The sequence below is a fragment of the Megalops cyprinoides genome, chromosome 15 (genome assembly GCF_013368585.1).
Source record: "Megalops cyprinoides isolate fMegCyp1 chromosome 15, fMegCyp1.pri, whole genome shotgun sequence".
In the NCBI taxonomy this organism is placed as follows: Eukaryota; Metazoa; Chordata; class Actinopteri; order Elopiformes; family Megalopidae; genus Megalops; species Megalops cyprinoides.
In genome coordinates, this window is record NC_050597.1 from 7,216,908 (window position 1) to 7,243,278 (window position 26,371).

Here is a 26,371-nt window from a genome sequence, read left to right on the forward strand (position 1 = left end):
TGGAGGTCAAAGAGAGGTCAAGTGCACTTTATCACTATGAATCCAGGCAGTCATAATGAACAGAATAAACTATCATGGATAAAAACCTAAAACATTTGCACTGTGGAAGGAGGGTCTGAAAGTAATGCTTAGGACTTATGAATTCATGTCTTAATTTTCATTTTAGATGGAGCTCTGATTATATGTATCAGTACGGAACATGAATCTAAAGGGACCCACAGTATAAATCCCACATCCAGTGAACTGCAAAGGAAAGGCTTCAGCAGTCAGAACATATGTCTGGGGAAGAGACATATTGTTTGAGAGTCTTGATCACTGTAACATAACAGCATTTCTTGCAGCGAAGTTGGTGGAGTCAAGTGGGCTGGAGGCTGGAGAAAATGCTTCAGACAGATCAAGGAAGAAACAGTGCCATCTACTGCTGGAGAGAATTGTAGAAGGTTTTTACACTGAAATTACACTTAGCAATTTCAATTGAGTCAATATTACACCTTTCTCAGGTACATGGTTACCTAGCCTGCAGTTGAATAGCCGGGTGAGTCAGGCTACCTTCCTCAGGTAGATGGTTACCTAGCGCAGGGGAGTCAGGCTACCATCCTCAGGTAGATGGTTACCTAGCGCAGGTGAGTCAGGCTACCTTCCTCAGGTAGATGGTTACCTAGCGCAGGTGAGTCAGGCTACCTTCCTCAGGTAGATGGTTACCTAGCGCAGGGGAGTCAGGCTACCTTCCTCAGGTAGATGGTTACCTAGCGCAGGGGAGTCAGGCTACCTTCCTCAGGTAGATGGTTACCTAGTGCAGGTGAGTCAGGCTACCTTCCTCAGTTAGATGGTTACCTAGTACACAGGTGAGTCAGGCTACCTTCCTCAGGTAGATGGTTACCTAGTACACAGGTGAGTCAGGCTACCTTCCTCAGGTAGATGGTTACCTAGTACACAGGTGAGTCAGGCTACCTTCCTCAGGTAGATGGTTACCTAGCGCGCAGCTGAGGCGTGCGGCCTTCCTCAGGCCATCCAGGCTCAGGCAGATGGTGTCACGCTCCCGTTGGTTCTGCTCCTTCACACCCTCCGCCCCAAGGATGAAGGCCAGGCCCTTCGAGCTACCCGCCATCCGCCCCGTCAGAGGCGTGGACAGGGTGTCGATCAGGTTCTTCCAGCAGCCAGTCAGAATGTAGCGTGCAAACACCTTGCCTGCCACAGGACCAATCAGAAGTCAGGAGAGTATCACAAAGAATGATGTTGGCATGCATCGGATTTCCACTGACAGGCCTCATAAGCAATCAGTTTGACCCTCTTTGGTCAACCAGAGAACCGATGGAGAGTTTGGTTGGTGAAACATCCTGGCCACAGCAGTGAACAGCAGGACACTACTACAGCAAAAAAAGCATCAGAAATGACTTGGAAATGTTCTCTTTTGGATCTATTTATTTTCTATTACCTATTGTCTATTGTATATTCTTATCCGTTTACCATCCTTCCATCCCTCTGCGTGAACGTAAGCCCTTGTCAAATACTCATCATCAAAAGGCCGGGGAGGAGCACATCCACGCGGGGAGCGTTAAGGGGGCGGTTACCGTGGCAACGCGGGGGAAGGGTACACGTGCCGGTGCCTGAGCAGCGCGAGGGGAGCCGCGGTGACTCACTCCGTCTGGGAGGCGGGACGCACCTGCCATGACGGTGTCGCTGGCGCTCTTGTCGCAGCAGAAGGGGGACTGCGCCGAGGCCTGGCGGATCAGCTGGCCCCCGATGGCGCTGCTGCCAAGCCCGTCTATGTCTGGGGGGTGGGAAAAGGAGAGACGGGCTAGTGTTACAACCTCTGCAGGACCACAACGGGGCCTGGCTGAGGACACAGGAAAGGAGGCCCCGGCCGTAACAGCGGTGTATCGTGTGGAATGATATCAGTAACAAGGGGCAGGCAGTATTCAGGTTTAATAAGAGACCATTTATCATGAGGGAGGCCGTGTCCTCTGTGTTCCTCCTTGGGCTGACTCATGGGTTATGGCTGCTGATTAAACTGTTGAGCTAAGCAGCTGCAGTGATAGAAATTTCTATTAAAAAATAAAGGCACAAAGCATGCCAGGTACAGAACACCCAGAAAGCACTTCTATTTTTGGTTGCATCTCTGGGTTAAGTACGTGGAGCTTCTGCTGAATATAGAACTCAAAAAGAGACCTCAAAAAGCTGGCAGCCCCTATTTCCTGTCCAACCTATTACATCCTGAAGCAGGGAACCTGTGTTTCCTGCCTTACCTATGACATCACAAAGCAGGGAGCCCCTGTTTCCTGCCTCACCTGTGAGCATGGTGATGAGAGGCAGAGAGTGCTCCTCGGGGGTCCCCCAGTAGCCCGCCTCTCCCAGCAGGTTCCTCTCCAGCACCTGGTGGTAGAGCTCCTCGATCCAGGCCTGAGAGAGCACCACCAGCACACCACTGCTCTGGATCTGTCGCACAAACTCCTTCTGCAGCGGAGAGAAGCACCGTCACATCCTGGGCCTTACGGACACAGGGGACACCAGCAGAGGGTGTGTGTGTGTGAGTGTGTGCGTGTGCATGTGTTCATCTGTGCATATGTGTGCGTGTGTGTGTATGTGTGTGAGTATTTGTGTGTGTGTGTGCCAGTGTGCATGCGTGTGTATGTGTGTGTGCATGTGCCTCTGGGCATTTGTGCATGTAAATACAAAGGCACAGGTCATGCCAGGAAGCATTGCTGTTTGAGATGCATTGCAGAAAGATTCAGCCTTAATGATGAAGGCCTGCTCACTGTGCTTGCAGACCTCTAATTCTGTTCTGACACGGTCCCTTCCAGGCCCTTTAAGCTTTTACTCGTAATTTTCTGCTTCCGTTTCAGTGTTAGTTCCTGTGGGAATTAAAGACTCAAGGCTCCTGCAAGCTCGTCTGAGGGGAGGCTGGTGGAGATAACCCTCAGAGACGGCATCAAGGTGGCTGCAACGTTGTTCCTGTCGCTGACACTCGATCCAAAAGGACAAACGGCCAACAACAGCTCGGCCAATTAATCCAGCAGGGCGAACACGAGGATAGAAGACCAAAGACACCCTCTGACAGAGTGACAAGCCGTGTAAGGACACAGATTGTGATGTTCCCCGGTACAGAAAAGCTTAGCGCTAGCCTGCCAAATCCGATAACTGCATGGGCTGTGACATGCATTCAGCGCTGCTTTGCTTCCAACGGCGAGGCAAGCCAAGAAAACCTCAGATGCTGCTGTGATGAGGGGAAAAAACCTTCAGCATCTGCATTTTACTGACATTTATATTGTTTATTACAGTTATTAAGATAGACGTTTTGGCCACGCTCAGACTCTGGTATAGAAAGCCTTTTATGGATTTTTTTTTTTTTTTTTTTTTTTGTGAACAGAAATAATTCCCCCCCCCCCCTCACTGAGTGAATTCATAATCGCCCGGATAATGACTCCATTGAGCCTTCGAGCGCACGGGGGGGTGCGGGTGTGAGGATGCTCGGAGCGTACCAGGCTGACCAGCACGGGAGAGGGCTTCCTGCGGTAGTAGTCGCAGCAGCAGAGCTTGAGGTTGAGCAGAAGGGCGTAGTAGGAGACCAGGTACAGGCCGTCGGCGTTCATCAGGGCCTGGCAGCTCAGGCCTCCGCCGCCCTCCAGCCCTGGAGAATGGATGCCACCTGCACAGGTAAAGAAACGCCACAGGTGCACACTGTGCCGACCGCTACTACACGAGAGGTGTAAAACCTCCCCTCCCAGTATACCGTCCTCACATAAAAAGTGCATTTCACAGCTCATTAGAGACAACAGCAAACCCCACGAGACAATGCAATTTCACACAATTTAAGATATATGGCAGCTGGTATGAAGCTTTGCCTGACTCTGACCTTTTTCTACACATGGTTAGGGTTAGGGTTAGGGTTAGGGATACTGCCATTTGGACAACAATTTTACAAAACAGTATGGTAAGCAATGATTGACATCAGCAACAACAAGACTTCCCTTCTGCCAAATGGTATGATTTCTAAGTTTTGAAATATCAGTACTTGAGACACCAGTAATTTTAGCCAGGTATCTTTCAAATTGTGACTTCACAGAGTAGGAGGAATAAAGCAAGCATTCTACAGCGTGCCCAAAGGCTACAGCTTCTCAGTATCCCACAACACAGGAAAAGAAACAGACTAAATAATGATGCTAGCTAATAGGACTGCCCAGCTCCTGCTTTCTCTCAGTTGTAATTATTCATGAGTACAACTGGCCACAATGTTTAATCAAAAAATCTCCCATTTTGAGTCCATTGTGAGTCAGTGAGTCCTGACTGTCCAGACAAAAAATAACTCTATTTCATAACAGTGAGTTTAAATATGATTCTTGCCATTCTCTTTCTACATCTCCTGAAAGGTGTTCTAGGTTTTGGGAGTGTGTTTCCACCTTGTGCCCTCTACACCTGTTGGCTTAATGTGGATTCAGCCTTCAGGTCTCAGGCTGAAGTTGCTGATATGAATGTTACAGCCTTTCTGCTGTGACCCCTGTATCACCATGCATGTCTCATTGAATGACCATGCTTCCCCCACTGCTAAGCTCCAGACCAGCATTCAGCTCAGGGATAATAGTCGCCACTCTTTCTCTTGTCTCCTGATTTCAAGGCCCTGCCTTGGACTGACACACCTGTTCCACATCTGTCCCTGACGTTAAGCACTCTCCCTCCTGATGCATTTCCGCTGATTATCACTGACCCGGAGATGTGGGGCCTGACAGATGGGCCTTGAGAAGGCTGTGTTCTCACTGACAGAACACTGCAACCTGGCACTCCGCTGGGGCTGTGAGAGACGGTCCTGAGCAGTGCCCAGAGTCACAGATGACATGCAAGGCCAAGGCCAGACTATAGCCATTTGTCTGACACCGAACAACTTTCCATCAACAACTGTGAGGCGAGAATTTTTTCTTTTTTTCCCTTTTCACGCAACCTTTTCTGTTTGTCAACTAAACTACCTTTTTGAGGAGAGGAATGACCCTACAGAGGAGAAGGTTTCCAATATGCTGTGATGTTATCAACGGCATTCACGAGTTCCTACTGCTGCCAGTGCCCAGCAACCTTAACGTAAAAATGCCCGCAGGGCAAGGTTAAAGGACATCCAGAAAGCATCTCATTAACCACCTGTAAAAAGGCCTAAGCTGTTGTTTCTTATTTTTGAAAATCAAGGATTCTGTGACAGTTCTATGCTGCAGTACTGTCTTTACAGTGCAGAGAAGCAATGGATCCTTTAACAGTTCCCACTAAGTGGATACGCCAATTCGGTCAAACAGTATCCAACACTGTGACTTACTGCTTGTAATTTATAGCAATACACACAGACACGGAATCAATGGAAACGATTTTGAACCTGAGACAAGTCAATAATGTGCACATATATCACACACCTGAAATACTTTATGAAATGGCTATGGAACAAGGATATTATGAGACGTTTATGGAAATCCTCAATCAACGTTTTTAAACAGGGAATTAAAGTGTCAATCCAGCAAGACTAACTGAAAAAGACCATGACCATTAAGGTACTCATTCGAAGCATGCAGACATTTCTATCCTTCCACACGAACCAATCCATAGTCATACTTTTTTATATAAACTTAATTTGATCACTTAAAAAGCAGGCAAATAAACAATTTGTGGTTTAATTTACTCACGTCTTTAACTGCTATTCAATATTTAAATTCAGAATTCCAGAACCAGTTAATCAGCAATTCATTATAACTGACTTTAGATGCGATTATTGTCATGGAACTGTGAGTTAGAATTAGAAGGGGTGTGAAGGTCCTACCTGCCTGTAGTCCAGAGCAGAAGGTGGAGGAGAAGTTCTGCAGGGAGATGTCCACCTCCGCGCAGGTGGCCAGGCCCAGGAGGCGTGGCAGAAGGCCGGCCAGCGATTGGACGAACAGCCGGGCGCTCTGCTGGTCCGCTTCCTGGTTCTTCAGCAGCTTGAGCGACAGAGCGGCCGTCCGCAGGGAGCGGTGACCGGGGCAGTCCCGGGGCGTCTGCTCCTCGTCGGCCAGCGAGCAGTTGTCCGAGCCCATGTCTGAGACGTCTGAGCGGCCGGAGTCCTTCTCGGCGGCCATGGAGTACTGGTCGCAGGAGTCGAACTCGGTGCGGGACAGGTCCTGCTCATCCACGCTGAAGTTGCTTTCGCTGTAGCGGGAGCCGTGGGAGCGGGCCCGCGACTCCACCGACAGGAAATTGGTGATGTCCGGGTACACCAGGGCGTGGCTGCGCTGCACCACGTCCGGCTGGCCGCAGGGCTCTGCCCCCGCGTCCCTCCCCGGCAGGGGCGGGTCGGGGTCGCAGGAGGACGGGGACGGGAGGCGGGGCTCCCCCCCGCAGTCCTCGGGGGTGGTGGTGCCCAGCTCCCCCTCCAGCGTGGTCCGGCCGGTGTCCGTGGTGACGCTGATGCTGATGTCAGGGCTGCGCTCGGTACCCGCCGGCTCCCAGGGCGCCTGCTCGGAGGACAGCACCCGCCGCTGCCAGCGGAAGTCGGCCTCGTTCACCTCCATGGACTCGCGGGCTGACTCGGGCCCGTCCTTCAGCTCGTCCAGCCGCCGCAGCAGCAGCCGCGCCTGCTCCGCCTGCAGGCCCCGCCCCTGGCTCAGCTCGTCCAGAGACCCCAGCAGGGCGCACACGCACGACACCGACGAGAAGCAGGCCTCGATCCCGCCCTTCACGCAGGCCTCTGTCATGCCGTCCATCACCCTGCGGCACACGCACGGACCACGCCCACAGCGCTTATTAGCCAATCTGATCCTGCTGATAGGCGTTACATTACATTATTGTCATTTAGCAGATGCTCTTATCCACAGCGACTTACATAGGTTAAATTTTATCCATTTACACAGCTGGATATTTACTGAGGCGATTTTGGCTCAAGTACCTTGCCCAAGAGTACAGCAGCAGTGCCCCAGCAGCGAATCGAACCGGCAACCTTTCGGTTACGAGTCCTGCTCCTTACCACTATGCTACACTGCCATCCTGAAGGGTGCTGGATGGCACCAAAGATCTTTTAATCCAACCCATGGGGATCAGGACAGGAAAATCACTGCCCATCTTCCGATAGGGTGAAGACCCACCTCTTCAGACTGCATCTCGGTTCCACCTCAGTCCCTGCCCCCTAACACCTGCTACTTGTGTTACTTGCTGTTTACTTTATGTGTAGTATTGCAAGGTGTTTTGGATTCTGTGAACTAGTGACTGGAATGTATGGTAGTACATTTGGCTTCCTCTGTCCAGTCAGGTTGCACAAGTTAACTTGCGGTAGGGCTTGAATAGTGTTATGCTCACACTCACTGGTCTGGGAGTGTTGTTAGCTTGGTCTGACATTCAACTTGTTCATTCCACTTGAATGGATAAACTTCTGTTCTTTTGTGCTGGAAGTCACTCTGGATAAGAGCGTCTGCTAAATGAATGTAATGCAATTTAATGTAACCCTTAAGGGGTTGTGTGAGCCCCCATTACACCACCACAGACAGCCCTAATCATTGTATAGGCTGCAACCTCGTGTCTTATGACCCTATTTCAGGATAAGAAGTGTAGCCTGATTTTACCAGATCTTACAAGTTGAACTGTTAAGAACTGTTTGATTAGCTTGCTTACAGTTTGAGCAGATCTAGGTGGGACTTCCTCTTGGAGAAGGACCGTTTCCTGGACTCGGGTTCGGTGACGCAAGGCCCTGCCAGGTCAAACAGGCGCTCTGGACTTCCCAGGATCTGTGTACAAGACAAGTGATTTAGGTTACCCTCCCAGGGGACATACTCAGGGACACAGGTGAACATCACTTTCAGAGGAGGGGCTGGTTGGTCTGGGCAGTATTTGCAGACCTTCTATAGACCACTTCCAGTACCACCACTAAGATAATAAAGTACCACCCTACCTTATCTTAATTCAAAAAGGAAATTGCTTTTCCAACAGTCAAGGATGTGGGATAACAGAAGCAGACAACTTAAAACAATAGAACAATTAAAAATGCAGGTACCAGGTATTCATACATGTAAGATTAAACTAAAGTAGTGCAACAATAAAATAACATACTGAAACTGCACTAAATGAGCTTATTGTACTTATACAGTTATTACACGTAAGAGGTTCCACAATTAACTGCACTTATGAAGTTCTTGCACTACAAAGGATTATATGGTGATCTTCCCACGAGAGAAGGGGAAGGAGTTAAACAGTTTTATTGCTACAATGCCGTGAGCAGAATACTTGAAACCCTTGCCACTTATTGCAGTTAGACGCAACAAAGTTGTATGCAAAACGTGAAAGCAGAGGTTAAAGCAGAGATCACAGCAACACTCATGCTGTACAGAGACTGAGGTGCGTGGGTAGTGTGTTTACTCAGCCGTGTTATGCCCAATTCACACCAGCTTTGCAAGAAAATGTGTTCTTCATGTGATATCCAATTTGCCTTATGAAAATTATTCACATCAGAATGGACTGTATACTATTTAATACATTTTAGTATCTCAGTGAGTGTACTGTGCTATTACAGCTCTGAAGACACACCGTTGCAGTGTTTGAATGGACTATTGCAATGTGATTTTGGACAGGAGTAATGCAGAGCGTGATTAGACAGGAGCATTGCAGTGTGTAATTGGAGAGGACTGCTGCAGTGTGTGATTGAACAGGAACATTGAAGTGTGTGATTGGACAGGAGCATTGCAGGGTATGATTGGACAGTAGCATTCCAGTATATGATTGGACAGAAGCATTGCAGCGTGTGATTGGAGAGGACCATTGCAGTACGTGACTGGCTCTCACCTCCTTCATGGTCTTGATGGCCTCCAGCCGATGCTGGGGAGGAGGGTACAGCAGGATGCGGTGATATAGGGACTGCAGCACCGGCTTCATGGACTCCACCCGGCCCACCAGACGCACCAGCTCCGCCGCCACGTAGCAGATGGTGCGAGCCACCGGCCCGATCAGGGTGGGGGCGCTGGAGGAGCACCCCGACCCCCGACCCTGGTCCGACACCCCCACCGAGGGGGGGTCCGTCTCCTGGGAGGACCCCCCTCCGTGAGCAGAGGTGATAGTTTTGTCGTTCATGGGGTTACCCATGATCACCACCAGCGATGGACACAGCTGCTTCCTGAGGGAACAAGCCGGATGGGGGGTCGGGAGGGGGGTCTCATATTTGACTGCAGTACAAACCCTTTAACATTTGGAGCTGTACGTTTTCAACACAATTCGAGGCCACTACCAGAAACCACAGCCGGATCCACCGCTGTTAACATTTGATTTAAAGTGAGCTTCACGGGAAGGTAAAGCGCAGAGAGGAGTCTTACCATATAAGGTCTGTGAAGCCTCTGTGCAGGTGCATTGTGGGAGGACAGCTACTGAGCATGGAGAGAATGCATTCCAGGTAGAGCAGCTGCAGTAACTGGTTCTCACTGTGGGAAGAACACAGACAGACTCAACGCCTGCCTCAGCACTGGGCTCTTTAAAGCTGGAAAATACCAGGGAGCAGCTGTTTTAATAGCAAAAACTGCCATATAATAATCCCACAACATTCTTCTGAAGCTGCGCTTTAGGCCCATCTGTAAATGGATAATGGATTCGAAATATATCAGCCCCTTCTAACATTAACCCTGAATTTCCAAACTTTGCTGACAGACCAATTAAAAAACGTCTCCAACTCAATTCACTTGAGGATAATGTTCTGGCATACAATGGCTGCTGCTCATCACCTAGACAAAAACATAGCCAAAATGTTTTTTTATAAAATCAGTAAAAAGCATGATTTCTATATAAGTCTCACATAAATAGCCTTACATTAGTTGTAAAAGGTTAGTGTAAAATGCCACATCCCCCACCGACACAGTAACCTCAGACAAACTAAGACAGACATGACAGATTTTGACAGGTTCAAATTGCCCCGCAGAGTATGTATGCTTTCTGCAAGAACACAGGGCGTTTTGATCTGTGATTGATTGGTTCTGCCTTCCCAGTGGAGCATCGGTTTTGGTCCGGAGTACATTATCCGGCCCTCCTCTGTGGGAGGAGCTGCTTACCTGGCCACGCCCTCCAGCTTCTCACAGAAGACTGTGAGCACTGTCACGATGTCCTCGCTCAGAGACTCGCTGGTCGGGGAGACGTCTGAAAAGAGAGCAAGCAATGTCATTTGCGTGAGATCACAGACGGGCAAAGATAATTCAACACCAAGACTAACACCCCCCCACCCCTTCCTGTTTCCTCATGGGGGCAGTGACTGGCAGGCCCAGAGGCTGTGTTGGGGGTTGGGGGTTGGGGGAGTTGCATGCATCCCCCAGCCTTCCAGGAAGTGCCGCCTGCTTTTCCACCCGAGATTACTGCTCCATAAAGACAGCCATTACTCTCAGAGGAAGGGCATTTTCCCCATGAGGGATGGCCCTGACTCAAATGACAGGAAGTACCTCTGCGGTGGGGTGTGGGCACCGACCCCTCCTCTCCATCCATTGCCTGCAGGAACAGACACAGAGAACATTTAGCTCTCTCTCTCTCTCTCTCTCTCCTCTCTCTCCTCTCTCTCCTCTCTCTCTCTCTCTCTCGCAGGGTTTCACCACCCTGCATCTCCCACGGTCACAATAAAGACACTCAGATGGACTGCTGTTAAATGGCATCAGACAAAAAGACATTTAATCAGCATAGCCCACACACAAAATGAACCTGGCTGGTCTGCAATCAATCATACAGCTTTGGGCATTTCAGCAAATAAATGCACTGCTCACACTTCTCGGGGATACAGGCTTTAACAGATGGACTGCTCTGGTCCTACAATTCTATATATTCCTCTATAATTCTGTTGAATGTCATGAGACAAAATGCATTTAACCAGCAGAGTCCACACTCAGAAAGCAACTGGCTGGTCTGCAATCAGTCACGCAGCTTTGGGTATTTCTGTAACTGGGTTCAATGCTCACACTTCTCTGGGATACAGGCTTTAACAGATGGCTAACACGCTCCGCACACACAGTGCATTCATTGTGAATAAGCTGTGCCTGTGGGGGCGCAGTTTCACTGCGCTGCTTGTGGCACTCACCGCGCCTTCCTGCCGGTGACGCAGCTGCAGGGACAGGTCTCCCAGCATCTGGCTCAGAGTGGCGCGCACCGCCGTGTTGATGCTGCGCTGGTGGCAGCTGCACACGTACGTCTCAATACACACCTGCAGCGGGGAACACGCACACACACACGCACACACACACACACACACGCACACACACACGCACACACACACGCACACACACACGCACACACACACAAACACAAACACACACACAAACACACACACAAACACAAACACAAACACACACACACACATCAGGGTTACTGCACTGCACTCCTGAAGGTAGTAAAATCATTATTAGTCTATTGGTAGAGCAGCGTGACATCACTTCATTGTTGGATCATACCGCTACTGTATTCATAACACTGTTTCCTGATGCTTTTTTGCTAACAGTGATGTACTTTCATTGTGGCTGAAACCGGCATCGATTCCGTACTCGTGTCTGCTGTGATGCATCTCATGTACACACACAGACACACTGGGATGCGAGTAATGAGTTAGAAATGTACGCACATTCATACACGCAGAGGGGCTGATGTACGGAGCACGAAGAGCGCAGAGAGCACGCCCAGGTAAAACGCTGGCAGACGCCCAGCGAGAGAGCCAAGAGGCTTAAATCACCACAATCCTGCCCCCAGGGGAGCCATGACGAATGCCGCTGTCGCCCGCGGCCGTTAATCTGGAGCCTCACACGGGCGGGTCGGAACGGCTCTCCTTTGCGTTATCTTTCTCCGTATTCAGCACCGCACCGGGCGAATTTCACTCCCCGCAGCCTGAAATCACACTCCCTTTTCCCCCCGTCTAATTAACGGGCTGATTAAGGAGAGCTGTCAGGGGGTCTCGGCGTTCAGTCTCTCAGCTGCCCTATCATTCGCTTGACTGTTTCTGGGTAAAAATCGCCTGCTAAATCCACTGCAACCTGGCCCTGGTGGGCTTTGCTGAGCACAGCCCTCTTAAAAAGACTCCCAAATCACGTCGGTTGATCCGATTCTGGGTCCCAATGCCCGTTTTCACTCCACTAATGCAAGCCCATTTCATTGGGTGATTTGCGAGGCACCCTGGTTTCTTTTTTGTTTGTGTTATGCTCACACTCACCGGTATGAGAGTGTTGCTAACCTGGTCTGACACTATTGCTCATTCCACTTGAATGCATGCACTCCTGTTCTCTTGCGCTGGAAGTCGCTCTGGACAAGAGCATCTGCAAAATGAATGTAATGTTATATAATGTAATGCATTTAGGGTCCTAAATGCTGTTTCACCGAGAGAGGACCCCTGGCAGTAACCTGCAGAACATTATCGATATGTACGATAACCCTCACCCTCGCAATAAAAAAGAAAGATTACATTGCATTACATTCTTCAGTCCTCTCTTGGTAAAACAGCATTTAGGACCCCACCCCCCACAATCATCCTCCCTTCCTGCTCTTCACTGGCCCTACCAGTCCTCTTTGATGGAGATAAAAAAAACGACAACAATAAAGGAATCAAAACCTCCTGCGATCACTGACCTTCCTGCCTGAATACCAGCCATCAAATTCCCCTGAAATAAGGCTGTATAAGAGTACTGTGCCTGTCTGTGCCAGCGATGCTCAGCAAGGGAAGCATTCACACATGAAATCCCCTGCCGGCTAATGTAGCACGTCACAGTCTGGCCTTTATCACTGCATGGGAGGAAGTCACCGTGCTTCAGACTCGGGCTAAAACGATGACCAGCATTTTCCACTGCGTCTCTATCCAGTCATGTAACATGCCCCCCCCTTAGTCCCCCCCCCCCCCCCCCAGTGATACGTGGCAGACAGACAAAATTCAGACATGGCATTGGTTGGTGTTTCTGTTGCCACGGCGACAGAATCAAAGCCATTGGAGGAGCGGGGCGACACCTTGTAGCGTAGGGTGTCTTGGTGATGGGTGAGAGGGAGCAGGCAGGGAGTCTGCGCACGTCGCCACCTGACTCCTGCACCGCCACAGAGACGAGGAGGTAAACACTGTCTACCAGCGTATGATTCAGCACACAGACACACACGCTGACACAGTATGCACACAAAAACAGAAAATGTGCGCACAGTATGCACGTATACACACACACACTTTGTACCATACACACATAGACACAGATTACACATACATTGCGCGCACACACACATACACACACACACACACACACACACACACACACACACACACACACACAGTGTGCACGTACACACACGCAAAAGGTTTTATTATCTATTGCCTATTTTTCTTTCTTTCTTTCACTCCAGTGTGTGTCTATCCCTCTGTCCGTGAGTCATACAAATGGTGTGTGTTTTAGGCTGAGTGTAAAACCTGGGCTGTTCTTTATGAGGTACTGCTGACAGCTCAGCTCCAAGCGAGCTTTCTGTGACAGACGGAGGGCCCTGATGGGACCAGATCCATTAGCCCAACAGCTTTATGAGATGCTAATTTACAACCAAATTACAGAGACCAGGTACTCAGAGGCATGGGGGGGAGGGGGGCATTACAGAGCTCCGCCACTTCTGAAAACACTGATACTGAACAAAGCGAATGCTTATTCAGCACACCGCAACAGGAGCCACGCACTTTCAGATCCTGTTTTCTGCTGAAGTGTGACGGTAACACAGGCAAAGTGATCAGTCACCATCACGAGATTCCTCTAATTACAGTGGCATCTTGGGAAGGGCGGACGCTGAGGACGGGGGCTTAGAAATCAGGGATGATTCAGCGGGTGCTGACGTCATGTCCCCCAGGGGTGGCGATAATCCCGCTCCCACCCTGCTCTTCCCAGCAGCGCTCTGCCGGGGAAATGAACTGGCAACCTCTGGGTTACGAGCCTTGCCTCTGTACCGCGGCGCCACGCTGTAGCTCCTTACCTCTGCGATTCTCAGGATGGAGTCTCCGTTGATCTGGAAGGTGGGCGAGTAGGTGATGCAGAGCAGCACCTGTGGATACAGGGAGGGGGAGGCGGTGAGAGTGACAGTGAGTAAACGGAGGAACGGAGAGGCCAGCTGCTCCGATCATCATAACACACAGGGCTTAAATCATGCACACGATGCAGGAGTGGTCCTACAGAGAATAAATCCAGTACATGTTCTACACGATGTCTGTCAGGGAGATAAACGAACAGGGCATCGACGGAGATGTGCGCAGAGCTGCTACGCCCCACAACACCAGGCTGAATGTTGCTACTGCCATCATCACCAAGAAGTAAACTGGCCCTTTGTGACATGCTGAACACAGAATCACAAAGGGCTGTTGGAAGAGCAACTACCGCACTAATCACACATGGTGAACATTTTTAAACTTGAAGTAGAAGTAGAAAACACCACAGTGTCACACACAGACAGTGGGAGTCACCTGCACTGTGTTCAGCCACAGGTGACAGTCACCTGCACTCAGTTAAGCAGCAGGTGAGAGTCACCAGCACTCTATTCAGCCACAGGTGAGAGTCACCTGCACTGCGTTAAGCAGCAGGTGAGAGAACCCTGCACTGTGTTCAGCCACAGGTGAGAGAACCCTGCACTGTGTTCAGCCACAGGTGAGAGTCACCTGCACTGCGTTAAGCAGCAGGTGAGAGAACCCTGCACTGTGTTCAGCCACAGGTGAGAGTCACCTGCACTGTGCTCAGCCACAGGTGAGAGTCACCTGCACTCAGTTAAGCAGCAGGTGAGAGAACCCTGCACTGTGTTCAGCACCAGACTCCGTGATTTGGAGGGTCGTGGCCCAGAGGAATGCTTCCTCCGGCCGGCTGGCTGGCCCCTCTGTGCAGTACTGCTCTGTGCAGTGCGGCTCTGTGGCACCATGCCCAGTGCTCTGGGGCCGGGGGACGGCACAGCTGTTGCCCGATTTGTGGCACAGCGAGAGAGGGCATAAACAGGCACGGGCTGGCACCACGCCCACAGCCAATCTGGAGCACACCCAGAGCTCGCAGCGAAGGAACTGTGGGATACTAAAAGCCTGCTTAATGCACGGGCTGCTGACAGCAATTCCATGAGCCTTTCCACACCAGCTGCAACGCTGCACAGAGGAGCACCCGGAAAGGTTAAACAACCCCTTTAACTCCACGCCTCAGTCGTGTGGAATTAGGACGTGCAAATAATTCAACAGCACAAAAAAGGTCAATGAAATCAGTCCACTGCAGCTGATGTGAGGCTCAACTGATCTGTGAAGTACCTACAAGCTGTTAAACTGTCAGGTCCATATGCTGCACAGTTCTGCTCATTTTTCAATGATGGGCCATCTTTGCATCCTGCTGGTCCACCCTCCAGACCATGGCCTTACACAGAAGTAGGCTGCATGGTGCTGGTACCGGCTCTGTTTCGGGTCCAATTGCTCACCTTCATCACCTCCACCTGCAGGTCCTCGTGGAGAGTGGGCGTTACTCGGACTGCATCCAGCACCTGGCTCAACAGCTGCTTCTCCGGCGCCTCCGTCTCCTCAGTGACAAACCTATCCTCGCACAGAATCTTCTGTGTGTGCCCAAAAAAAAACAAAACAGTTTCAGAAACAATGGGAGAATGGTGACCAGAAAATAACTACACAAGAAACAATTCATCTAGAAGAGAGGAACACAAACAGCTGGAAAATTCACTTGGTTGATGTTAAAGTGTCTGTGACTTAAGCTATAAGGCGTCTCACAATTTGACATTTAAGTGACATCATTAGGGTTTTGGATGAGACAAAAAAAAGAGAAAAAGGATACCCTGAACCAGGGTTTCCTGGCTCAAACAACATCCCACAATGCACATGGGCCAGTAAATCTCACAATGCACTGAAATTGGTGTATCCCACAATTTGCCTAAACTGGTATATCCCATAGTGCATTTGATCAAGGTTTCCCCCAATGCATTTGAACAGATGTGTCCCATAATGCATCTGAACTGGTGTATCTCCGGTGCATGTGACGTGGTGTTGGTGAGTGCACCTGCATCCCTGCGAGAGCAGTCTGGGCCAGCTTGGTATTCTTGGACTCCAGTGCCAGTCTAAGAGGAAGCAAACACCTCTCTCTGGAAAGACACAAATGGGAACAAGTCAAGTCAGAGTGCTTTATTTTTCCCGCAAGGAAAGTTCTTGTGCCACGACAGGCATATAAAGTGTAAACACAAAGTGACTCCATAAGATATGGAGCAAATGGATTGCCAACTCTCGCATTTCCAGATACATTTACAAATTCAAACACAAGATGTGTAGAGCAGACCAAAACCCCGATTCAGAATTAAATCTGAATTTGAACAGAACAGAGTAAAATGGAGTAATATGGCTTATGCAACGCTAAAAAACAGCTGATATTACATACATAATACATACAGTTAGAAGGCCGCTGGGATGTTGAGGCTGTTGACTGCTAGGAACTAAGCATTTGCTACCAAAAAAAAACTACATTTATTGTTGTCTGAGTAAAACCACTGTCAACCATGATCTGAACTCTGTAAACCCAATTTCCCTAAGGGCCCTGGTTCCTCACACTGACAGCTGGATCTGACTTGCCTGCTGATAGACAAATTCAGGGCAGATTTTTGTGACAATATGATAGTACCGTCCCAAAAATAAACAACGCACGACGGCAAAAGGTGCTCCATTTAGACACGTATACAGAAACAATACAGCACAACTAAACACACAAACAGCAGCCAGGGTGTGATCCATTGCTAAGCGGAGGGAAAGGTGAAACTGTGTGGACTCATCTACAGTCCAGCCACAGCAGGGAATGCCACACAGATGTGTCCAAGTGAGCCTCCTGGGGTTTTAATTAGCTGGCTGAATCAATATTGCACCTGCACTCAATCCACACTCCGTCCCTGACACAGCCTTCAGCTCCTGCGCAGACTCACTGACACAACTTCTGGCTCATACACAGACACAGCCTTCAGCTCATGTAGACACAGTGACACACTGATGCAACCTTTAGCTTGTACACAGAGGCTGTCCGGAAACGCAGTTTCCCCATGTACGGCGTTTTCATTACATTACTACTTTGCATTACATTTACATTAGAGTTTTCCCTCATGGCTGGCTTGAGGCAAACAGTTGCATGCTTGTCCAATTCAGGCTTCCCTCCCTCTAATCAAGGTTCAGAGACAGAAGAGCTATGCACTGGGACTTCATATTAAATGGCTGATAGAGGAAATCAAGAAGGAAGCGGCCTCCCAGAGTAATCAAAGAGATCACAACCCACAGAGGGACTCTGGTAGCGAGCCAACCCAAAGGAACGAAGACTTCGGCCTTATCCCCTCTAATCGCGTGGAATTAATTTTCAGGATCAAGCGACAGTGTGAGATTAACACCAGGACTTCAATCAATCAAATTCTATTTGTTACAGCACATTTTCACAACCGAGATCGATTTGTTATGATTCATAAGAGGACATTAAAAATCACAAGACACATTTAGTGTTCTGGTAGTCTGACACGGCTTCACGACTGAATGCATTTCAGAGTGAAATGGGAAAAACTACAACTTGCAGTGAAAAATGGCACGCTGTTTATGACACACAGAGAAGATGGAAAATTGTAATATATGTTGACTACAATGGAATATTTCGGACATTCATTCCCAGTCAAGCCCTGTCAGGAGTGGCATTATGAACAATGTGAAGATCAATGAAAAACAAGTTGTTCACTTATCATCTGCCCAGTGCAGCAGGCAAAGCCCAGAACTCCATTGAGATAGATGGGCAAGCTTGCTCATTCCATGCTCATTACAGAAGTCAGAAGTCACACATCACACTACAACTTAAAGAAATTAACATGGCACTTGCAGATTTTTTTTTGCATGAAACTGTGTGTGCTTAAAGCTGCAATAAGCAAGTGGGAAATCCACATTCACGATCTTAAAAAGAAAAAAAGTAAATGGCTCCAGCACTTATTGAGCAATGAGAGATCAATTCCAATATCCACGGATTTCTCCAGAGACCCAAACTCCACTACGGTAGTCGAATCAACCCTAACAAATTCAAGAGACAGAGAGAATGCTCTGATCAATTATTCAGGCGCGTTTTGGGGAAACTGCCCACTGGTGCCATGATGTAAGAGCAGACAGTGGTACTGCACAGAGGAGAGAGGGCAGAATGCTTCCGGAGGGACAGAGCACAGGAACTGCGTGCCTTTGCTTTAGCATGCACCTATCTCAGGAGACTTTCCCATCATGCCTCAGGCCTGCCCTGCCCTTCAGAGTCTAAAGCTGCCACTCAGGAGAGGCTGTTCGTATGGGAGAGAAAATAACCAAATATTGACTCAGCATGTTCACCACAAAAGATACGTACACGCCTCAGGAAAGAGTTTTAACAGTACAGAGTACAACAGTACATTTTAAAGGTACATAGAAAAAAAAAACGCAGGGAAAACAGAATAAAAAAATTGCCCATTATTACAATTCTTCATAATCTGAAAAAATAGCTTTTGTTAAAGGATTTATGGACACGTTGGGAACATTCCAGGGAGATTTTTGTTAGACTGTCATGTTGCTTGTCATTGTCCTCCACACCTTCACTAAGCCATATTCAGCCATATTTTTCCAGTTCACTTTTTTTTTTTTTCCCCCCACTGTTGTCATACACTGAGAGGCCTCTGTCTGGAGCCTGAAATAGTGTGCACGGAATCTTGCTCTGCTTCAAATTCACAGCTTTTGAATCTTATTAGAGTCCTTGCTACAGCCAGACGTTTCCAGATGAAAAGCATGTAATGAACGGCTGGCGCCCAGCACCTGCGAGATAGAGTCTCTCCATAGAGACTGGATTAGAATGAGATGCTAAATGCATTGTGTACTGCCATTTAATGGAGCATGACTCAAACATTCACCTGCTGAGACACTGAATGTGTCACAGTGATGATCGACACGCTGGCCACGTGTACAGTGTGCACCTGCGGCACGTGTTAGTCACTGCACACCCCTAACGAGCTGCTCGTTAAGACAAAGGGCCACCGAGCACGCCTCCTGAGGAGGCGCATGTTAACACGGAGGGACAGGGAAGAGCAAACGTTAAACCCCTGTCGTGACTTTCCAAACAAAACAGTCCTTTAGGAATGTTTGTCTTCTCTGCCAGTGACACGCAACACCAGCAGTCACCTGTCTTAGAACAGCAGGCCCATTCACTACCTTATCTCCACCAATCATGAAACCTGTTTATTTTTTTTTTTTTTTGAGTTTCACTTCCGGGTTGCTCTGAGGATGCTGGTGTAGCACAACAGACGCAGGGCAGAATATGAATGGTATATGGATGCTATTGGGGTGGCAGTGTAGCATAGTGGTAAGGAGCAGGACTCATAACCAAAAGGTTGCTAGTTTGATTCCCCACTGGGGCGCTGCTGTTGTACCCTTGGGCAAGGTACTTAACCCAGAGTTGCCACAGTAACTGTATAAACAGATAGCGTCTGCTAAATGCCAATAATTTAATGTAATGGACAGTGATGTCATCTGGGCCTGGTGGCAGATCTTGAGTCAGTGCTAAATAGTCTCCGCTGATTAAGGACTGTTGTATCAGCAATATGATTGATTTCACTTCAGTGCCTCCCCACACTCTTGTCTTTGGTCGAGCCCGTTCATCTCAGCTGCAGAAAAGCATCATCGCATTAGCGGTGACAGCGGCGCAGGAGCAGGGAGGGATGAACGCGGCGGGGTGGATCTGCGCGTCTGCTGAAGCGGCACAAAGCAAACGCGGCCGTCAGCAGCCTGCACCTTTCAGAGCACCACTACCTGCGCTTAACAGGGAAGAAAAACTCTAGCAGGGAAACTGTGTACGTCGCAGACAACCTCTTTCAGAACATAAGCCCGAGCTTAAAACACTCATCTTTTCATGCCTCTATTCTCATTCCATCTCATTCCCTTCATCATCACCCCCATCATTAAAGATATGGTGTGCTTTGTGTCACAAGGAAAGCCAGATTAACTTTTTTTTTTTTTTTCAGAAAAGCATGTATGTGTAAATTGTATCCTGTAACAGACACAGTATAGACTTTCATTCTGCAGAACCACATTAGGAAGAATCACTAGTGTCTGTACATGCATAGATAATATGTCAATACATCACTGAAAAAAACATTGCAGTTGAAATATTTTACATATAAATATAGAAAACCTATGAACATATACTTTAAGGTACAGAAAATTTTTTGTTTTTTTTGTTTTTAGAGTAGTGACTTTTCTTTTGGCAACTGTTTTAATGCATTTCTCCATAACAGCTCTTCCTGAAGTGCACAGCAGGGAGTGTATGTGTGTGTGCATCACTGAGGGGGCGATATTGTCCAAGCGTGACTCTGTGGGTGGAAGTCTCTAAAAACCCTGAGACCACTCCAGCACTTCAACCTCCAAGGGAATTTCCAAGGAAGGAACCAGACCACCAGGCTGTCTGCCCTGAGGCAGGGTCACAGAAATGTGTGACACAGTAAATGACTAGCTCTCTATCATTAAAATGCAGCCAAATACATGGAGGTAGATAGATGGTAAAAGGCCACACGAATATTCAGACTCATACAGGTGGGTATCCCTCTTTACCTGCCAGGTTTTGCCACATGTTCCCTTCTACAAATGGACTGTACACCTTTCAACACTTCCGCTTACACAGGCAGGACACACCTGTTTTATGAGCAGGTGCGCAGCATACAGACGCACCATGGCCTTGCTGACTGTGCTGTGAATGCTGGCGTTACTGGCCCTGAGCAGCAGCAGAGGCTGCCAGGAGATTTACTGCAGTGTGGAGTAAATACGAGGATTCAGACAGAGTGCCGTAAATCGAGAGGAAAAGAACACAAGCTGCAGGAAACACAGTCTATCAATCGCACACTCCCACACAGACGTACACTTGGACACACACACTCACACTCCCGCACGCCCGCACACGCACACACGCCCCGGCACACGCACACACACTCTAACTCTAGTGTCTGTATTCTTACCTGAGAAAAGAACACAAGCTTCACAAAACACAGTCTATCAATCACACACTCGCACACAGACGTACACTTGGACACACACACTCACACTCCCGCACGCCCGCACACGCACACACGCCCCGGCACACGCACACACACTCTAACTCTAGTGTCTGTATTCTTACCTGAGAAAAGAACACAAGCTTCACAAAACACAGTCTATCAATCACACACTCGCACACAGACGTACACTTGGACACACACACTCACACTCCCGCACACGCACACTCTAACTCTAGTGTCTGTATTCTTACCTGAGAAAAGAACACAAGCTTCACAAAACACAGTCTATCAATCACACACTCGCACACAGACGTACACTTGGACACACACACTCACACCCCCGCACGCACACACGCTCTAACCACGGTGTCTGTTTCCTTACCTGAGCTGAGACGGCAGTATCTTGACAGATCCATTCTGAGCCTCCAGGGTTTCTGTGGAAATTCAGGCAGACTGTGAGTGCACAGAAAAAGGCAGGCAGGTGATGCAGCAGAGTGACACTCAGCTGCCTGTGAGAGATCTCCTTGCCTTGTCATCACAGCAGTGTCATCACAGGTATAATCTGTCTGCATTACATTGCAACCAATCAACCAATCAACTAAAATTAAAAAAAAATGAACAATGCAGTTAGAATGACTCACAGTATTAATCATTTTAGCTTTCACTGACGATTTTTAAATTGCCATTCTTTTTTCGGGAGACAAATAGAGACAAATATTTTACATTTCTAATGTCTAGCTTTAATGGCTGTGTCACAGAATCTTAAATATGGGAGTTTGGTTTAGCTTTGTGCATTCATGAAACAGCTGCTACATTGGTGTTCCCATTTACTTTGGAATGACATATCTCTCCAAAAGAGCTCAAAGTAAAGGAGGAATAAAGAGAAAGAAAAAGACGGCTCATTATTCAGCTAAATTTATTCAGATAACTTACTTCAGCCCCATCCCTGTGAAAGTCAGAGAAACAGAGTCGTTGGAATATTAGGGGTAGGGAATCTTTTTATCATCCAGTGAGATTTCTCTAATGGATCAGGCCTACATCCTAATGCCAAAAGGTGCCCTGCCAGCCTCCAGCATTACTGATCCTCACAGGCTCCCGCGGCCCCACCCATTGGCTGCAGTCTGTCACCTCGGCACTCTGACTGGAAGCAGAAAGCATTCGTCCAGTATCAGCATACCTGCTGGCCTATTAATATTCAGCTGCAGGGAATGAGGCAAGTTGTTTACCAGCACTGTGTGAAGGGAGGGGGGGGGGGGGGGCTGAAGACTGAGTATTCCATTATAATTACAGGGACAAAAATCACTAGGGGCCTCAATCAATTCATAAAGTAAAAAAATGGATGGCCACCCACTCTGTCTCTACCATACCATGGGTGATATCACTTTGTAACAATCGCTATTGGCATTTTATGCAGACGCATCACCAATAAACAGAGGGTTTCATCAGGATGTGGTATCAGGATGAAAAACTCAATTTACTGGATACCCAATAGTAAAATGAAAGATATTTCTGGCCATAAGCACCATGGCCGAATCAAAAAAGAGCTGATATAAAAACACCCCTACTGCCATTCTTGAATTATCAGATAAATCAACGTTAGTGGAAAAATAATGCAAACAGTGCCACACTCACGTGCACAATGACTGTACTCTGTCTAAGATTACCTTGCTTCATAATTGACTGCATAAGATAAGGTTCAACTTGGCAACTCTGCTCTGCAAGATACTCTGGATAAAGAGCACATGCCAAGTGAATAGATGTAAATGTGACCGTAAACTCCTATTACATTCTAAATTAGAAGAGCCTCCAATGGCAATTGTAATGCAAGGCATCACTTTGTTCTTGTCTGAGTGGTGCGTAGCTGCACGGTATGCTAATTCTGTAGGCAGACGCACAATGCACGCTCAGTCACAGCGCTGTGTCTCAGCTTTACAAAGGCGAGAGAGGGGCAGTCGTCACAGTGCGGGATAAACAAGAGCGAACCAAAGCAAAGGCGCAGAGAATGAGTGCTTTACAGACCTACTTCACGGAAAGAAAATATTTAGGCAAAACGTGCTGGAAGAATTAGTGGTATGTGGTCCTGGGGCCGAGATGGAGCTACTCTTAAGGTCTGTAAGGAATGGGCACACTAATGAAGGAACTAAAGGACACAGTAACAGAGTATGCTGGGTAACTGTGATATTACAAATGCACACAGCCATAAAATATGAAACAGCAAGGATGACATCATCATCCTCCAAATATCCTGCTTTCTCAGTAACACGGAAAATGAGACAGGGAACAAGTCAGAACGGTTTGTACAAGGCTGTCAGTGTCAATAATATAATAATATAGTGTCAGTGTTAATTACCACTATACACATTCAGAAACATGACATGCATTTACAGTCTATGACAGAATATGAACAGATAAAACAGAACAACAAAAAAATCGCCCCCACTGAATTTGGAGAACCTTATTGGAAAAAAAGGCTTTAAAAATCATATTTAAAACTGCCTAGAAGTCCAGGTTTCTGGCCCCAAATTACGATGAACAAACACTGACAAAAAAAGAACGCAAAAGGCAAAAACACGAAAACTTAAATTACAACAATCACAGCTATGTCTGCTTAACCTGGCCAAACGGCTGATCGAGGAACCTGAGTACAAATGACTTTTATCCATCGACAATGGAAACCAGGGCCAGCCTCGTTCAGTGCTGCGAGGGTTTGATGAACACCCAGAACCCTGGAAGAGTACAGGACGCACTGGACACCTACGTCCACGCGACAATCATCAGTTCAAATCAGCGAAACCGCAATTCGAATAGTGTTACAGATATAAAGGTCGTGCAACTGGAGGGACCACTGCCTCTTTATTCACTGGCCTGCACAAAGAAAACCTGTAATTGCGATAAGACATAGGGTACAGTGCGTGATACAGTAGATGATACAGTAATATTTCAGTTTACTTGCAGTATACGTTCCCACATTTAAAAATAAAACTAAGGTGATAAAAATATTATGGTCAGAGACATGTTTATTTTTTCCCAACTTGATTCCGTTTTTAATTAAAAATAAGACTGCATTCTTTCCTGTAATATGTAAGTATTTTTCCAACGGAAGACACTATTCAAACACACTATTTGCACTATGATGTGTGTCTAGCCATCGCACCTGTCACGATACATCCTCTGTCAAAGATGATGCTGAAAGCCTAATGTTATTCTTCCTGAAAGGTAATCGCCCAATCCCGCGACAGACCGAGTGTGCGCGCGCATGAAGATGTAGCGCTAAGGCCCTCCAATAAAATGTGTGACCACTACACTGCTGAAACCTAGATTCTGTAATACGTGGCTGTCAACATCAAACGATGTGAAATAGTAAATATTTACGATGTTGCCTATACCTGCACGACATGCTGTAGTGTGATACTCACATACTGGCGACATCAGCACTTACCGCAAGCTATAGCGCAGACGTCCCTTATAGCTTTGTGCTTATTTCCAGACGCGTCTTTCTGAAGCTTTCGCAATATTTCCTCCATCGTGGGAAATCAATGTTAGAAACCTGGTGTTTTCCCAAAAAAAAGTGCGATGGCACTGCTAATCGCGCAGCATCCGTGTTCTAACGATGATTCATTCCAATCCCAGTGATGTAAGCGAACGCGTCAATTCCGTAAACAAGGGAAGAAGGGTCAATGAACGATATTTACAAAAATCAAGCCCGTGGCATGTAAATGCACGCATACGGTGCGAGATTATTTCTTAGAAATACTTGTCATTGGGGCCGAATCTTCTGTCCTCCATCTGGGATAATTCTTGTCTGTGCGTGGGCCATTTCCCTGGTTTAGCCTGGGAAAATGAAACCTGCAAACCGCGGGCGTGGAATTCCTGTTTAGGTGGAACGGATGAGATTTACGGACGCGATTAAAGAGCCGCGCGCAAAACAGTGGGGCAGCAGGTGTACCTGCGAACACGGCTATAGGGAAGTGTTTTCTAATGCATCTTTTCGGATCGCCGTGCCGCCGTTGTTTGTCGTCGAAATCAATATCTTTTAAAGAAAACGTTCATATCAAAACATTAACACGGATGTTCTCTTGGATACAGTCTTACATACAGTAGTCCACGCCAATTACCGCACAGCTTTATTCCATCCGGGGTATTCGGTTTCACCTCCCCGGCGACAGAAGCCTGTAGCTATATCGTAGCGCGAGGGAGCCGTCAGGTTGTGTCGGATGGTGTAAAAGCGAGCGGGACGGACAGACCTGCTATAGGCCTACAGAATTATCAATAATTAATTCTGAACCTAAAGCCTGTCACTTACAGCTGTGATCTGTAGGAAACCAGAAACGAAAGACCCATCAATACGTTTTTCTTCCAGAAGAAAACTCAATATCACAAACTCGCAACTTGAGCTGCAAACACCTGTCAGATGTTCCACGCAAACTACAACTTTGCAAAAGCAAAGACTACTGGCTAGCGAAACACCGATCATAACTGTAATAATTTGTTTAATGACATCTACATATAAACATCTACATTTAATAGTATACTCAACAGTATACTCAACAAAAAAAATAGACTGAATAACAAAATCCTTTCCACCTGAAACTGGATGAAAGGCGGAAATTGTGTAATACTGGCAAGATTGCGTCCTATTCTCGCCTTAATTACGCGCTAATCAGATGCAGGTGAGTGTCTGCGCTTTGTATAAAAGGAGAGACCAAGCGATAACCTGACAGACTTCTGCACGCCTTTTCTCACGGTTAAAACGCGTGTTGTTTGTTATTCTTGTTTTAATATTTATTATTATTTGTTTGCCGGAATAGTAATGGGCTTTCCGTTTTTTTAGTTGATGTTTTAGGTTTGGTTAGGCAGGTGGGGGAACTCTGGGTCCGCCTTCCCATCTTGGGGAGGCCTGGATTCTCCAATTCTTTTACTTGGATCTTGCTGTCGTGTCCGTTTTTGTTTTTTTTTTTTTTGTTCATTCTGCCATACCTCACTGCTGTGGGTCCCATCGATTACTTTGTAGCATTAAATTCCTGCCTCTGGTAATGGCAGCCCAGAGGGGATTGGGCGTTAGCGATGGGAACAAAACCTATATAAGCAAGTCCTACGTATAATAGGCTAGTTGATTACTTTATACATGCAGAGGTCACTCATACGTGTTGCCAGTTATGTGTCAACGACCTGTTGGACTTCTGTAATTAGCCTACTCTACACTTGCAGTACACTACTTGAACATACAGTATAACCGTAGCGATACCTTAACCCAGTCGTCATCGCTCTGAAATCGGATAGTTGCATAGTGATTTTTGTCCCTTTACAGAACGTGTGCATATATATTATGGATGCGGTGATTTTAAGAGGAGCATTTGAAGAGTACTCCGAGCTGTCCAGGTTCGGAAAATCT

At 47.6% G+C, this 26,371-nt stretch overlaps 1 protein-coding gene across 1 annotated transcript in view; it reads right to left on the bottom strand.

Annotated features, from left to right (window-relative positions):
* arfgef3 (ARFGEF family member 3) overlaps window positions 1-25,041 on the bottom strand; it is a 41,767-nt gene extending 16,726 nt beyond the window's left edge. The window contains exons 1-16 of the mRNA XM_036547195.1: window positions 24,419-25,041; window positions 21,362-21,413; window positions 15,975-16,056; window positions 15,388-15,519; window positions 13,924-13,992; window positions 11,030-11,152; window positions 10,404-10,449; window positions 10,023-10,107; window positions 9,297-9,401; window positions 8,773-9,100; window positions 7,609-7,721; window positions 5,789-6,711; window positions 3,480-3,646; window positions 2,289-2,454; window positions 1,664-1,771; window positions 973-1,188 (exon numbers count right to left, since the gene is read on the bottom strand). Of these exons, the coding sequence (XP_036403088.1) occupies window positions 973-1,188; window positions 1,664-1,771; window positions 2,289-2,454; window positions 3,480-3,646; window positions 5,789-6,711; window positions 7,609-7,721; window positions 8,773-9,100; window positions 9,297-9,401; window positions 10,023-10,107; window positions 10,404-10,449; window positions 11,030-11,152; window positions 13,924-13,992; window positions 15,388-15,519; window positions 15,975-16,056; window positions 21,362-21,413; window positions 24,419-24,503 (2,800 nt within the window). The 5' untranslated portion in view covers window positions 24,504-25,041. The remainder of the gene's footprint in view (window positions 1-972; window positions 1,189-1,663; window positions 1,772-2,288; window positions 2,455-3,479; window positions 3,647-5,788; window positions 6,712-7,608; window positions 7,722-8,772; window positions 9,101-9,296; window positions 9,402-10,022; window positions 10,108-10,403; window positions 10,450-11,029; window positions 11,153-13,923; window positions 13,993-15,387; window positions 15,520-15,974; window positions 16,057-21,361; window positions 21,414-24,418) is intronic.
* Window positions 25,042-26,371: the final 1,330 nt, after the last annotated feature.